This window comes from Anser anser (genome assembly GCF_964211835.1).
Source record: "Anser anser genome assembly, chromosome: Z".
Taxonomy (NCBI): Eukaryota; Metazoa; Chordata; class Aves; order Anseriformes; family Anatidae; genus Anser; species Anser anser.
In genome coordinates this window covers 87,641,238-87,657,982 of record NC_139723.1, presented here as the reverse complement: position 1 = coordinate 87,657,982, position 16,745 = coordinate 87,641,238, and the positions used below count along the sequence as shown (strand labels likewise).

Sequence of the window (16,745 nt, the reverse complement as noted above, 5' to 3'; positions counted from 1 at the left end):
TAAGCAGGGCTCACTTCAACACCAGCCTGCGGTGATTAATTACAAGTATCTCTATAAATACAATTGTAAATATTTATAAGGGAAACCAAGATTTAATCAATGAAAATAGACTACTTTACAGTTTTCTTGCCTGTAATGTGTGCTTTTCCCTGCACACGTTTTCCCAAACCACTCTCTGTTCGTGGGTAACAGAGCTGGCCACAAGCACCAGCCAGTGTCCGGACCGTGAACGCCTCAGCATAAGCCTCACCGGACCAGTGAGCAACGACCTCGGTCTCAGAAGGTTTCTTTACGGTAGCAAAGTTTTCAGAAATCACACATCAAAATGTCCAGCCACCATCACAGCAACAGACCAGCTGGAAATGTGCTCCCTCTCCGTTCCTGTGCTTCCCCACACCAGAAGGAAGAGCGCACAGTGAAAGGCATTCCCTGTTACACAGCTACGTCCTCTCCACACTCCCCTCTAAGACTTGGGTTTTTAAATGAAAAGAAACATAACCAAAGAGGTTGCATGTATGAGTTAATTGGGGGATTTTGGACTGCTCTCCGTTACCCAGCAAGAATTTACCTGGCAACTTTAAACAGAGATAATTAATTACATTGCCCCCAAGTTTCTGGATTCCACCTACAGTCGAGGACAGAAACGTTCTCAGAAGTCTCATGAATGGTAGCACGAACCCTTCTGTGGCAGGTACCTTACCCAAACTAGATGAAATGCCTGCTGCTTACCTGCATAGGGAGGAAAAGAAAAGCCTCCAAAGTAAGAATGCAGGTGAGTTAATACTTATGAGTTATCATGACTGTAATTAATGAATAGTGACTCTAAGTCTGCTTTGGCTATGAAATAGCGATAGAGACTCCAACGAGCAAAATATTATTAAGCAACTTCCAGACATTAATATTTTCCCATCATTCCAAAGTCAATAACAATCACGTATCCTAAAATCTAGTTACTTGAAATATATCTCTACGGTATGTTAACGCTGATTTAGTGTTCAATTTGGGGAAAAAAAGGAACACATTATCATTCTTTTCTATACTAATGCACTTCTAAAGAAAAAGTTGGATTACAGTTGCATGCTGATGATAACTTTGTTTTTAATTGCATCCAACCTGCTGAGACTGCTCTTAGTCTACCAAAAAATACCACGCTTTTTTTTTTCATATTCTTCATAAATATATTAAAAAAAAAAAAAAGTATGACTCCAGGGTCATGACTTTGCACAGTATGTAAGTCACTTCAGAAAACCTCAAAATTGTCAGTTTGTAAAATCAATGGAAAAAAATGACGTTTGGAATGGGAAGTGTAATTCAGTCAGGACGACAGTGGCATGAGCACAGTGCCGCGGTATCAATGAGCTGCAATGTGGTACGTTTATCATTAGATAATCACTCCCCCAGAGGATTAGCAGCACACAGATGAACCTTGTGCCACATAACACACTTGGGGTGTCATTATCTCATGATAACCCCACTCCCTGCCATCTCCTATTGCTTAATTAGAGGTTACAAAGGTTATAATAGGACTAAAAGAACTTGGTGAACAGAACTTGCAACGAGTGATACCTTAATCAATTCAAAACCAGAGGCTGAGAATGTGCAGTCAACAAAGGCATCTATGGAAGACCATAAGCACGCATTATGTTTTAAATTAGGGAGCTAAAACTTGAGGAGAATGAAGAAATCTAGACGTATACTATGCCTTATTTCCCCTTGACAAATTTCATCTTCTTCATGTAGCATTTTGCCTAATTCAAATGTCATGTATATATATTAAAACAGAAAGACCTTAGGATCTTAGCTCACCTGAAATAAATTACCAAGTACCTCCCAAGCAGAAGGAACAAGATTTCGCGGCTGTCGCATCAGAAGTAGGCTACACACGTGTTCAAGAAACTTCATCCTGACTGCAAGATTACAAATCGGGCTTCTTATTTTAAGTGTTTTATTTGTGGCTGGAAATTGCCACCCACCCTAAAATGCTGCGTTTTGTGCACTCCCACTGTCACTGAGCGGTCTAACTGTATGTCTTTTGCTATGTTTTGTAAACAAGGGCCACATTTGCAGATGGAGCAGCCACAGGTCTGGTGCACTCAGAACTGTTTTCCAATTCACTGTGAAACATCAATTATCTTTATCAAATAACAGTATCTCATCTCAGTCCATTATCAAGATGGAGTCTTATTTTAGCTGGACTGAAGCCCTATCTGTATATCAAGGCTGGCCGCAGTGCCAGAGTGAGTGAAAGGCTGTGAAATAATCAATAATCATCATCAAATTGTGGTCGACAGGTTGTGAGGATGGAAGTTTTTGATGAAACCTCAACCTTTTTTTGTGCAGCTGATAAAGCTTAACCTTTGCAATACCTGATAACTATGACTCAGTTAAAGGAAGCTCTGCATACACTTAAAAGCTTTGACTGTTCAAAAACCCACCACTGAAACAGCTTGCTTTACGTGGATAGCAACTTCACACCATCAAGCATCTTTTTGTTACTGAGCAAGTCGGCAGACAAAGAGCTACAGTGAACATGTTTCATGGACTGTTAGAAACACACCCTTGTGCTCCAACAACCAAGAACCACACTCGGTCTTAAAGCTGTACAAATAAAAGGTCAGCCTAAAAAGGACAATCTCTGCATAACAATGAACAGAACCGCAGAAACAACAGAATAATTTCCAGCAAACATTTGCCTATTTAAATCTAGGTAGCTTCCTATTATCCAGAATAAAACTGTGATGAGATCATACAGTTAAAGGAAAAAAAAAGTAAAAAACCCCCACAATATACATAAATTAGTCTAATTGCTTAGCAGCCTTTCTTTTAGAATTGTTATTTTTATTCATCCCTTTTCTTATGATAATTTTTTTTCCAAAACAGAATTAAGGCCAAGAATAAGGTTGTAAACAATTTTACTTTGGGATTTTCAGATTTGAGCGCAGCACGAGTAATCTCCAACCTGAATATAACCTCCCTATGAAAAATGTAGAGTTGATTGCAGCCATATATTTCCCCTTTTAGCTATCCATCAGTTTCTCTAGAAATAGAAATTTGAGGAAATTTGTCAAAATTCGCATGAGCAAGCAGAATGTGAATTTCAAGAAGAATGTCAATTTCAAATTTTCTCGGCCAGAACAGTGTTTAGAGAGAGCAGGGAAATAGAAGCTGCACCAGACAAACCCCTTGTAAGCACAAAATTACTGGTGTGTTTGGATTCACCACCTTAACACACACACACACACACAAACACAACTACAAAAAGCAAACAGAAGCCCTTGATCAGCCTTCTTGGCTGCTGAATGCTTTCAGGAAAACTGTGGAAGTTTACTGATGGTCAGACCGAGCAAGCAGCGCAAAAGCTGTCTGGCATTTTGATTAGACAGCTGCACAAGTAAATACTTCGAAAGCCTTCATAAAACTTCAACAAATTTTGTGAGAACTGGCAATACCGTTCAGTATTATTTCTGAAAAATTGGTCATAAGTCTCCAGGCCACCACTGCATGTCCCGCGGGACACGTCCGGCACTCACCCAGCCCTACTCACGAACGAGCTGCCGCTGTCCCATAGGCAACCGCAAGCCCCGCTGGCTGCCTGGGGGCAGCAGGCTGCCTGCCAGACCCCTGCCGAAGCCAAGCCCACCCTGAGGTGCATCAGGAAAGGCCCTCCACGAGATCCCACCCTGGTTAGTGCTCCGCTGGCCACCACCATGCCAACCGGCCCATCGCTGGAAGTGTTCGAGGCCAGGCTGGGTGGGGCTTTGAGCAGCCTGCTCTGGTGGGAGCTGTTCGAACTGGATGGTCTTTAAGGTCGCCTCCAACCCAAACCATTCTGTGAGTCGACGTCTTCACGATCTGCTCAGGGAGGTTTAGAGCTCCTCAGCAATGGGAAGGTTTTGTCTTCGTCACTCGCACAAGAGGCACCTGTCCCATCTGCCTGCACTGCATGTAGCTCATCCTCAAAAAGGGCCATCTGGCCTCAGTAGGAAACATAATAACAGTATTTTACCTCTGGAGCATTAACTCCTCAGGCTGCTTCCAAGTGATAGAAAAACACGGATGTTGCACAGCAGGGCAAAGCTCGCGTTACTAGCTATAACATTAACTATAAAGCTTACCTGCTTGATGTAAATCTCCCCAAGGAGAGGAATGTTTCATATGAAATTGATACTACTGAAATATTTATATAGTATAATCATTGTCAACAGCATAGTTTTACACAAAAGAGGTAGGATCAAGCTAGCTTACTGAAATTTACATTTGATTATAAAAGTCAAAACCCTGAGGGGGAAAGACTTCTGAGAAGTATCTGGTACAGTTTTACACATTTCTGTGAGAAATGAGAACGACACGTAAGGAACAGGTCACGTAAGGAACAGGTCAGCCGCTACCTGGGTTAGACACCGGTTAATCGATGTGCTCTGGAATGCAACTGTAAACCGAAAAACTGCTGACGTGGTGCACCGCTGCCAGAGTCCCGTCGGGGCACCTCCTCACCCAGGAGCCACCCAAAAGCTTGGCAAGAACACGGCGAGGCTTTGGGGGTCCGGGCAGGACCAGCGGGCCAGGACCCCAACGGGCACGGCGCCCCGGCCCGGCCCGGCCTTCCTGCGCGCGGTGAGGAAGGGCCCGTCTCTCTGGTTCAGCGAGGACGACGGTATGACTGATCACCACCTACAGCACCCACGTGTAGAAAACAAATTAACAAGCTCTCATGCAAATTAGCAGTTAAATGTAAAACAGGACCAACTGGTGCGAAGTTGAAACTACAGCAAAATTTATCTAGAAATAACAAAATACAGTTTAAAAAATGAAAATAATTAACTGCTGAAAGAAATGATGATGATGCTGGTGGGTTTTCCGTTACTGGAAAACCGAAGATCAGGATGAGATGACCTCTGAAGATGCCCATGGCCTGGGGATCGCAGGGACCCTTCCGGGCTTCGCCCCCTTCCCGCCCCAAAAGCCATCCGTCAGTCAGCTCCCTCCACTTCCAACTTTGCTTTCCTGAGAGAGACATCGCTGGTGATGAATACACGCTGAAATACTAAATGCAGCTCTGGAGACTGCTGATGCCACACTGATGGATGTGGTACTAGGCACTATTAAAAAAAAATAAAATACCTGCTCTTACAAGGAAGCTGGGTCTTCCCTAGGTGCCGAGGGTGCTCAGCATCCCCCAGAAGGCAGCTCATCACACTGCAAGACTGAGAAAAACTTCGGTCCTCCTCTAGATCCTTTACATCTTATCATCTGTCTCAGGAAAAAGTGTTTTTGAAGGATTTAAAAATATTCTCATCACAAAAGCACTAATTCTTCAGCAAGGGAAAATGCTGAATGGATTCAACAGTAAAAATTGACTACATTTCTTTCTGAAAATATGCCAAAGTTTAGCTGTTTTAAATAACTCTAATTTAAGCTTACAGCAGAGATTCCAGTGCATTTTAATACTTTAAGATTCCTTTATTGTTCGGTAGTTTTATTTATGCAAAATCAAAGACATCCCCTCATAATGGCAGTTAGCAGCAATAATTTAAAGTAAAATAATATTATTGTAACAGATGACATTACTACAAAGTGTTTACCCCCATAATCTCCTCCAAGATACAGCCATTTTACAGTAAAACATAATTTAACGAATTTGGAAAAATCAGGTAACTTACTAGCTAAAACAAAAATGCTGAACTGATTGATATTTCTATTTGTGGTAATTAGTTTGGCATTTAATATCAGCATTTTAAATTTCAAAAGCAATCCTGACATTTTATATCATCTCACTTTTCATAATAATATATATTTTTAAACCCTCCCGGCATATTTTGATTATTCAAACATTTCAAAAGCAGTTTTGATACAGCTTCACATAACCTCTCTCTGAAATCTGCAATACCGGATGCAGGAACAACCGAGCTGCTTTTCTGCGAGTAAACGCCTGCCTCGCAGGATGGAGCTCAACCACCAGATACAGGGCCCCCTTGCAACAGAGTACAAAGACAATCCTCAAATCGCCACAACTCTTCGCCCCGCATAAAATAAAATGCTCTCCAGAACGGCAGCTGTTGTTCTAAGGGTAGAGCAGTTGGCTTCCAGAGCTGGGTAGCAATAAGATAGTATGTTTTATTATGAGTGTCATGGAGACGGTGTGAAAAATCAAGAGCCATAGGCAGTAAGCGGCAATGGGTCAATAATGTTCACCGAGACATTGTGTAGATAATCAACAACAAGGCCCTGGGTTCTCTATGCACTGCAAACAGCTGAAGGGCAAATCAATACAGCCATGGGAAGGACACTGCCCGGCCCCGCTCCCCACAACAAGCTGCTGCTAGGGCAGCGAGGCACCCTAAAAACCAAATTAATTCAAACTTCGTATTGCCCTAACGTTAGGCGTTGGGAATATACAGTAATGCTCAGATAATGTTTAATAAATAATTTAATGAGAGAGGGAGAGAGAGAGACCAATCTCTATATTAAATTATAGAAAAAAATAGATCCCGAAAAATACGTATTTGGAAAGCTCATGCTACAACAAAACGTGCTTGTAATTTTCATTTCAATTCAACGCCTTAAAAATAAACTAAAATCCAAGCCCCCTGAAATGAGTAAGATAGATACTGGAACATAAGAGTTTAATGTAGAGCAGTTTAAAAAATTGAAGTATGATAATTAATAATGTATCTTTTAAATTATTAAGCAGAAATCACACATTAATAGATGCATCTGTATCTGCAATAACAATGATGCAAACCAAACGCAAAATACTGAATTGCAGATAACTGGCTTTGAGGCAACATTTTACCGGTAGTATTAATAATTGACACTTTGTTAAATAAGTGATACTAATATTGTAAATTTCTCTGGAAAAAAACCCTATCATATATAAATGTTGATTTATTATTTGTTAAAAAAGGTGATTCTTGACATCCATCATTCTATTAATCATTAGATGTAATTTCTCAGTCAGTATGTACAACCATCTTTCTTGAAAACAAAATAAAAACATGCTTGAAGGAAAAAAAAAACATGAAATGCTTCTGTTTTCCATTATTACAGCTAAAAAGCCTGCCTTTTTTCTTCAAGGAGATGATAAAATTCCTGCCCTATTTCACCTGTCGTGAAAAAACAAAATAACCACATTTAAGAGAGCACGTATTCAGGGTAGCAGTTTGTTCTGCTGATGATAATTACTATAAAATTTTCTACGAAGTATAAACCGTGTTAATTCTGTGACAATCTTAGTAATACAAAAAAGCCACACTACTCAGATCTTGCCATCAACCGGATCTAAAAGCAACGATTATTATTATTATTATTTTCAGCATGGCCGTCTGAAATGAAAAAACAACCTTTTAAGCCTTATTTTCATCACCGTAACTATTTCAGTATGCGCAGCAGTAAGTTATCGGGTTATATTTTCATGAATTATTCAGCGCGGACGGCAGCAGCAGGCGGGGGCGAGCAGACGCGTGCCGCGGCCCCGCTGGCGGTGGCAGAGGGGCTTCCCGACACGGCGCCCGCCTCAGCCCCTGCAGCACCCGCGGCCGCGAGAGGTCTCCCCGCGAGATCAGGAGCACGTGTGGGGAAAGGATCTCACTGCTGTGCCGGATTTAGCGTGAGTTTGTATGCGTGTGATGTGCCGGATTCACTGCTGAGCAGACGCAAACAGCGTCGCCTGCTCCTGCAGCCGCTCTCCAAGAGCCTTCCCGAAGCTCCCGGGGGCGAGGGGCCAAGGCAGCACACCTGGCCCAGGCCGCGTGCGAGCACCAGGCACGGAGCACTGCGGCACGACGGCACGGAGACGGGGAGATCCTGACAGCCCCAGCACCGGCTCCAGTGAGGCCAGGCACCAGCCGCATGCCCCCGGCTGACGAGGAGGAAGCGGACCACCTACAGGCCTCCTGGCGTAAGCCAAGCTTGGAACTGCAACTGAAATCTTTTCATCGACAGCGAGCTTTTATTTTATTTATTGCTGAACGCTCTGCAGCAGTCGCTGCTGCTGGTGCCTGCTGGAACTGCTGCAGAAAGCGAGGAATGTCTTCGGTGCGACGGAGAACTCCAAGGCTCACTTCTTCCACCCTCGGGCTCCTGAGCCACGCGTGTGGAGGCCGCCTGAAACCTACGCCCTGAGCCGAGAGGAGTTACCTCTGGGACTTGGAAACACAACACAGCAAAACGTATTAGGAGTAAGTACAGAAAGTAAAAAGAAGAGGAAGCTCTTCTTCACACACAGGCATACCAGGCACGTGCCAAAAATGTGAGACTTAACGTGGTTTTGAAAAATATTCAAGTGAAAGGCTTTTCAAAGCTCTGCATTTGTGTGCTTCCACAAAGGTGAGAAAGGAAAGAAGATTCGGGGAAGCTAAGCAGTAAGACTGGAATAAATAAAAAATGAATATTTTGCCTAAGGATGCTGAACAAAAACGGAGAGAACGTTCCGGTGATGGAGTTTTAAAGCCCTCTGTTCTTTTCCCCTTACAGAACAAAGGCTGCCTGCAAATACAGAAGAGCAAAATCCAAGGAGAGGAAATGGTTATTTAAGATAAAGGTCAATGTTGGTACAGAGGCTTAAATAACCATACCTACACTGGCGTGGGAATAAAAGAACAGATTTCTAACCCTTGATATTTTAACCCGTCGGTATTCTGGAACCGCCTTTCACGCAGAGCACTGAGTGCCAAGAAACCCAGTTTTTTTCAGCCGTTGCTGCCTGCTGCAGCAGGAGCAGGCCTTCGTGTCCCCAGGAGGTCCCACCTGTATCTTGGTCTCCCCTTGCGCTTATCTCGGCTCTAAGCTCAGTTAATGAACACCCTTAATGATGAGTGTAAAGCAGGGGAAAAGCAAGCTGTTCCCACCTCCTCCTATCCCTGACTAAAAATGGGTTACATATGAATTACGATGAGGGTAACTAATAAAACTCTCTTATCTATTTAAAACTTGTACTTTCAAAACACCAGCATATTTACTAAATACAAAATTATTTTTACAGCTTCAGAAAAAAAGAAATTTAATAAATAGTGAATATTAAGCTTTTTTTTTTTTTTTTTTTTTGATCCTGTAACTTCTGGTAGTTCTGGTCTTTCAATAAACACTATAAACAGAAAAAAAAAAAAAGACCTTAAGATAGACAGTGGCCTGGGCAACAGAAACATTTTTTGGTATACATTTTTTACAGAAAGGTAAATGGTCCCAGCACAGCACTCAGGAGCGGGGCTGGCCAAGGCATCCAGCACACTGCCCTGTGGTGCGGGGCTGACCCACTTCTTGCTCTGCCTTACAGCAGGACCCTGATCCCAAAAGGCACTTCCCACGTAACTGCTCTAAGTCATGCTCAATTTAAACATATTAAGCGGTTAAAATATTTTGATAAACACTTTGAAAGGCTTAACTTTTTGTAAAAACAAAAAAAAAAAGAGCTTTTTGCAACATTATCTTCTTCTACACAGTCCTAAATTTATCTCATGCCTTCTGAGCAGCCTGAAAGCTGTAACTGTGAGAAATAAATTAAACGATTGGATTTGGAATAAGAAATCTGTATCCAATAGATGGCGTTGCCCCCTAATAATATATGTGGCCCTCAACAGATTTCTCTAATCTTATGAATAATAAAATCTGCAAAGAATCCTGTCCAAATTTTCCTGTCATACCCACTTCTGCCCCCCATGCCTTACATGGAAGCTTGCTAAGAAAGTAAGAAAAGAAGTACTGTGAATATTCACGAACACATCAAATTCAGGCAGTGAATTACTCAGACAATTTACTGGCAGAAATCTGGAGTTAGTTCCAGGAACCAAACACAAAAGAACGTCAGCTAACAAGGAAGTGACACTACTTCGGATAAAAGTGTTGCAACCACCAAGACAATCACCTTCACAAGAGCTGGTGGTCATTACACAGAATCCATTTTAAAAGAACTCTGGTCTTCTGCGAAACTACTGTAGACCACCAGATTGTGTAAAATGCTTTACAGACCCATCTGGAATTCACTTTGTCAAGAAAGACCTTTCATAATTACTCCACATACTACCAAACACCTCTGTTCACCGTGGAGCCAGTTCAGTAGATGAAGCACGAATTAGACAAAGTTAAAAATGCAAGGATGATAGCACTGGTTAAATACTGTTGCTAAATGGAAGAATGGGCTTTGTCACCAATCTTCTTGTGCTCTGAAAACAGAGGGATGCAAGGAAGTGTATGGTTGTGCTTTTTTTCCCCTCCTCTCCAGCAGGATCAGGAATTAGCTGTTAGTTTGAGATGCCAAGACTTCACAGACTTATCTGGACTTTGCACTCTCAATTTTCGGTGCAATGATGCACACAGAAAGGAATCGTGGTCAGTGTCTCTTAATGGCCAGAAGGAGATGTTCAGCAACTAACTGCTTTGTCATGCTGGTTGGTGAATAGCTGGGAGAAAAAGTAATGCAACATGTATATTTGGAAACGGGAATATAGATAGCTGTGTGCGGCAAGGCATAATCTTGGCCAGGTGCTGATGACAGGACTGCAAGGCAGCAAAAATGCTCAGTGACATCTGATATATCAATATAAAGCAGTTCTTGTGGAGTAATTTTGTAGTTAAATTAATAAATCATGATCCAAACAATGATCTAAAACAAGATAGAACTGTCCACTGATACTCTTTGCCTGCATTATATAGCTATTATGAAATAAATTTGGCCAGCTCAGCTTCCATAGACAGCTGTCTAAACAAAAAATGCCAAAATGTACAACGTTGTTAGCTACTGGTTTTGGGAAATAATCAAAATTTCAGAACAGAAAACGAACCAGCCATGTGTACCTACGCACACAGTTCTGCCAGCAAAGTACTAAGTGACACTGCAGATTTAGCAGAAAGAAATCTATGCTACCTTGTCTATAATGCATGTGTTATAAGGACTAAGGATTTAGTCCAAGTTTAGAAACAAAAAACATATTTGCACCCAACCCTTACATTTACATCAAAAAAATCCTCAAACCACCAAACAAAAAAACCCACCCCAAAACACTAAAAAACAGCCAACAACCAAAAACAACTAATAAGGCAGATTTAAAATATAGGTATTTTTTCCAAGCTTTACATAAGGACTACTGAAATTCAATGAGGAATAACAGTTGATCACTTAGCATGAGGAATAATAAAGGGTCTTACCAATTAACTTTTCTGAAAATGCTTTGTTACTCAAACATTTGTAATTCCAAGCAAATGCAAGCAAAGCACTCATTTCAATGTTATCCTCACGTACATCCTCTCCTAGGTGACGGGTAAGAAAACACGTATCTTATTTAATATCAGAGAAGTGTAAATACCTCAGACAGGAGCATTGCGCCATTTCACAGAGAGGAGTTTTAGGAAGAAATAACCAGTAGATTTTCTTTGTGACTTCTATCGTAGATAAGTATACTTCTATAAAGCTTAACTTCTTAAATCAGATTTTTCATTTATTTCAGGGCAAGGATATCACCTAACTTTAGGCTTTCATTATTAACCCATCTGGGGCACCCATTCAGTTCCAGTGAATGAAGACAGTAGGGCTCTATATACTTTGAGTCCTTCATTAAACTATTGATCCCCTTAGCATTATCCATAATGTTCCAGCAGCTCAGCATGTCAACCGATGCAGAGCTTGCTGCTCTTTCCTTTCAATAACTTCCACACTTTATGGGGAGGAAGTCACAATGATTTATTTACCTGACATTTCCCAGTCCGGATGTCGTAGAGGGCCACTGAACCATGGCGAGCTCCAACTGCTATTCTGTGACTCCGCTCGTAATAGCTGACCATGTAGAACCTGAATTGAACATTATAACAAGTAACAGGTGAGATCTGACCTGCCTGCATGATGTTAAAATTAATTTGCAATGCCATTGGGTAATTAACATTAGTGCTGGAACAGAGATTTGATTTCAAAATCCATCAGCTGCCAGTTTTCATATGTGGCATTTAGCAAACAAACCCAACTGGTGTTTGGCACATCACTGCAGAATCCTATCTGATTTATTTTTTTATTTTTACTAAACAGCGTTACAGCAATTCTGTTGAGTTTGGGAATAATCTGTGCAATAATCACCAGTTCCTTGAACGTCCATGTGCAAGCGTAGTTTACAGCTCCACACAACAATAATGCTGGATGTCAAAGGGTTAAGTGAGACACCCTGAATGATTTCAGAGCGTTTTTCTTTGAAAATCAAGTGAGAAAGGTTCAAGGAAGCAAAGGGAAAAATATGCAAACTCAAAAAAAATAAAAAGGAAGAAGAAGGACAAGTCATCAAACTGTCTCTAACCCAACAACATTCTTCAGGTGAAAGGGAGCTGAGAAGCACTTGAGAGTCCTTAAAGTTTGATGTGAGTGTATGCCATCAATCTGAACACAAAAAATTGCAAAATTCAAGGAATTTCTCTATCTTGAAACACAAGAGAATCAGAACCCTTATTTCCAGTTGAAATATTTGGGAATATCTATGCCTGTCTTCTCAAGGGAAGAACAGACCCATGAAAACTGTTGATTGCTTTTCCACTTAAATTTTAATGTTTCAGTTAAATTTTACTATAGCAAAGGCTGCCAGAGCTTGCTAGAATCGGTCTGTGAAAATATTCTGCTGACCATATTTATGGCTTCAGACAACGGATCTTACAATGATCCATCTCCTTGTTCTTAAGGATTCCCAGAGTGCCATAGCAACTGCTCCCTTACAGGGACGATACACTTGTTTCTGCAGCGTGGGATGGCAGTCGGGAAGGCAAACGGCACGAACCACGGTGTTAACAAACAAACGCACACAGGGAAATGAAAATCATTCAGTTCCGCGCAAGAGAAAGGGCAAGGCGGCCCAGCCCAGAGGCACTTCTGCACCCCCGTCCTCCCGCAGCCCGAGGACCACCCGCCCCGCAGACAGCCCTGCTGCGGGCCCACGGCTTCCAGCCTCGCTCCTGGGCTCCAGGGACGCCCTCCTCGCAGTGCCGGCATCTCGGTGGCGGGGGCCTCGAGGCTGATCGAAGGGAAGGAGCCTGCTGTGAAGGAGCCGGCAGCTCAGCGCGCAGCGCCAGCCCGGGGGGGCAAGACAAAGACAAAAGCTGTGTAGGCTGGAAATGGTTTCCTGCACAGAGTCCCAGACCGCTCGCGGTGGGCAGGGCAGCAACACAACTTATTTGTTTGTTACTTAATGATAACAGCAGCAATATCTTCTTAATTATTATTAAGAAAAAAAAAAAAGAGGAGTGCTTAGAAAAAAAATCAAAAGCTGTTGGTAAGCAGCTAGGGAGCAGGAAAGGCAAGAGCCAGTCATGAAAATCAGGAAAGAAAAAGAATAATGCTGTGGGCAAACAGGTAGCCACAGGGTCCATAGCACGTCCTATACAGAGAATAACACGTGGGACTGTCATAAGAGAGCTCTCCCGTTTTTCACCCTTTCATGCCAAACTGCAGTCACCTGGGCAGTTAACGCGTGCCTCAGGTGAACAGGGAGGAGGCTCTTTGTAAGGCTATTTCACAGAACCAGCAAACTCAGGATTTATATTTAACCTTACATAAAAATACACACGACTTGTCATCACGAGTAAAACAGGATACAACAAAGTTTCTACATAAAATGTTTTATATCCCCTTTATTTCTATTACGCTTCTGAATGGGCACAGCCCACTTGCCTCCCCCAGCAGACACGGAGTATCACCGGCTGTTACAGGGGAGCATACGGCTCTTCTCTCCTTACTGCATTTAAATGCCCCTTTAGACAGAGAGCTGAGTCAGTATTTTTCTTGGAGAAGAATCCATCAGTCTCCGTAACAACGGAGGATTTGTGGAAAAAAGCTTCAAGGAAATAGACATTTTTGAGTTTACTTTTATATAACGCCCCTACTCCTTAGGCTGACATTCCGTTGTCAGCTCTCTAGCCTCACTCTTTATCATTTAGTTAGCTCGGTATTGTTGCAACCACCCTTGATTTAAACGTTTTAATCCTTTGCCTCCCTTTCTAAACCTCTGTATGGTAGAGTTCAGTAGAGAATGATATGCCAGCATATATTTAGACTACACTACGGATTCATTTTTGCAAGCCTAGCTGGTGCCTCCATATCCATCATTGGCGTCTTAATGGAAACCCCGCTCTGAGTGCTGCTCCATTACTGCTCTTCAGAGAAACTTCAGTCAGCCAAAAGACAGCTCAATGTAACTTGGGGGGGATTCTGCTGGAACCCAATTAACAGCGCTGCGGTCGCTTGTACCAGCTAACCCTCCAAATTAAAGGATGAGCGGGAACTGGGATCCTTCTCCCTGCGTTTCCCAAATGAGAGCCGTGTGTACGAAGACGAAGACAAGCACGGTCCCGTCTGCCCCGCTGACCCTGTCTCCCTCACCAGCCTCTCCCACTCGCGCCCGCGTGCAGCCGCAGCGCAGTGCCACTGACTACGGCGTCGCAGCGACGGCACCGAACGGGCCGGGCAGCAGCACGAGCGCCGCAGAGGGGCAAAACGGACGGCGCTCCTGCGTGGGCCTGAGCACTGGCCTGACGTCTGTCCCTAACAGCGCTGTGAGGGCAATTTTCCATGGCAGATGCACGAGATACTCACCAGAGACTCAATTTGCAAACACCCAATGAAAAACTTACTCTGTTTCAAAATGTCAGCAGGGAACTGGAGGCAAATAACGGACCCAAGACCTCCGTAATGGCATGCTGCACCCGTTTCCAGCTGCAACAGTCATGCTATTTTAGGTTCTTTTTTTCCAAACTTTTATGCAATTATGTATTTTTAACATTTAGTCCCTCTTTCTTCAGTACATTTGTGTATTTCATTCTTTTTTCCTTCCCTGCTACGGAATCAGGCTTCAGGCTCCCTGCAGCACTACCACACCAGCACCTCTGACTGATGGACGCAAACTCCTCGAATTCTCCTTTCCTGAGTTCTACAAATAGTCAAGGTAGAGAGCTTTGTGCATAACCTCACTTTGCCTAATCCTTGATGTTTTCACTCTGTTCCCCAGTAAAAAAGCAATATATAATATTTGTTATTTTAAATTTAAACTATTTTCCTGCGTGAGACTGGAGCGCTACATAGAAGGCTTTAAGCCAGCAGACTGTACAAGTTCATGGCCCAACCGTGCAGAGTCCATCAGCTGTATGCAACTGCTGAATCTGGAAAATGCCAAAGTTGAACAGAATTCTACTGCCTCCAGTATTATCCCTCAGAATTTTAAAGAAATTCAGAAATATTTCATATACGTTACATACTTTCTATTTTGGTAAGAAATGAGTTTGCACGGAGGTAGTAGAGGTAGTACAATCCTCTATAAAAAAATACCACTTATGGGAAAACCATGATCATATGCAATAAAAACTCCTGCACGGTGATGGATTTACTTCATCACAACCCATCAGGACCGAGTCATGCAATTAGCAGCATGACTGCTCCATTTGTACAACAGTAAAAGAAAGAAGATGAAAAAAAGAGAGGAAAGATAATCTGGGGCTTTAACTCAGCACACTGCTGCTCACAGCTGTGGGTTTTACTGTTCCACTAAAAGCAGGGACGTCACTTCAAAGATGCAGCGCAGGCACCAAACAAGTATTTGTCATGGCAGAACACTGCGGAAATACTTTATTAAAAGCTATGAGAAAAAAGAACTTGCACACCTAGTGAAACGATTTAGACACCTGAGTGATTTAGTCACAACAGGTGTGCACGTAATGCAGTGCAGGAGAAGGAGCATTAGGATATTAAAAGAATTAATAGTAGGATTACGTTGAAATGCTTCCACTTGGAGTCTCTCCAGACATCCAACGATTTGCTGAAATCTTACGAAAATTTCCATTGGGCTGAATGATCACATCAGCGGGGTGCTGTATCATTTTTACTGTGGCTATAACTACATGTAATAGGAAATATTACTTGTAATTTAAGAAAATTTTAAGATAACTTATAACTATAAAAGTACAACAGAAACAGGGAGATTTTTTGCATTAATTCCACTTGCCCTTGCATTTATATGCTAAATTAAGCCTTTTAAAGTATCAGGAAGAAAGAAGACTACCTCTATCAGTATCTTATCTGTCAACAGGATAATAGCTCTTTTCTTGAAACTATTCAATATTTTAATAGCTTATTAAATTAAAATGTAATGGTTGAGAGATGAATGTTTTAATTTATCGGCTGTACTAGTTTAATAGTGTAACTGGGATATTTATCATAGTCTAAGGATGCTGTAAATGTTCACGTGTCTTAAATCCCATTTTACTATTAAGAGTACCGGTTGCAGAGTGAAGCAGAAACTGCCTACGACAAGATCGCCTGTCGGTGCTCAGCCCCCTCCCAAGGTCAGCGGGAGCCCCTTGCGCCTGTCGGTGCCCTCTGGCCACGCGGACGTGCGGCCACAGGGGGCCACCGCCACACTTCTCCTCCCCTGTGACTTCTGCAATTAACTCTGGTTATTTTCACTGGCTGTCTGCTGCCTCAATTGGGAATTTGCACACCGAGCAGACCACGAGGCAGCTCGAAAGCCACCAGCCGGGCTCCTCCGATCTGGTGAAGTTTTATTTCAATTCCATCCCCTGCACCCAGCGTGAGACTTAGCCTTTGTGTCCTGCTTCCTGCCGCAGGACCCGGCAGCGCAGGGAGGCAGAGCCGGCCCCTAGGAGGTGTTGTGTGAGCTCAGCTTCTGTTCCTGCTTCCCAAACTGCGCATCGTCCGGTGCTGCCAGTGGGAGAGACGCGCAGCACCCGGGCCTCCAGGGCTCTGCCCGCGGGGAGGACGGCGGGGATGGCGC

The 16,745-nt window shown here is 42.8% G+C and overlaps 1 protein-coding gene across 5 annotated transcripts in view; it reads right to left on the bottom strand.

Moving 5' to 3' along the window:
* The window catches only part of LOC310890202 (WD repeat-containing protein 7), a 114,116-nt gene that overhangs the window by 14,776 nt on the left and 82,595 nt on the right, over nucleotides 1–16,745 (bottom strand). For 4 of the 5 annotated variants that reach the window (XM_083818920.1, XM_083818923.1, XM_083818921.1 and 1 more), the window contains one exon: nucleotides 11,680–11,779. In XM_083818920.1, coding sequence (XP_083675046.1) covers nucleotides 11,680–11,779 — 100 coding nt within the window. Of the gene's footprint in view, nucleotides 1–7,776; nucleotides 8,145–11,679; nucleotides 11,780–16,745 lie in introns of those variants that run through there. The other variant, XM_083818924.1, reaches the window with a different exon arrangement.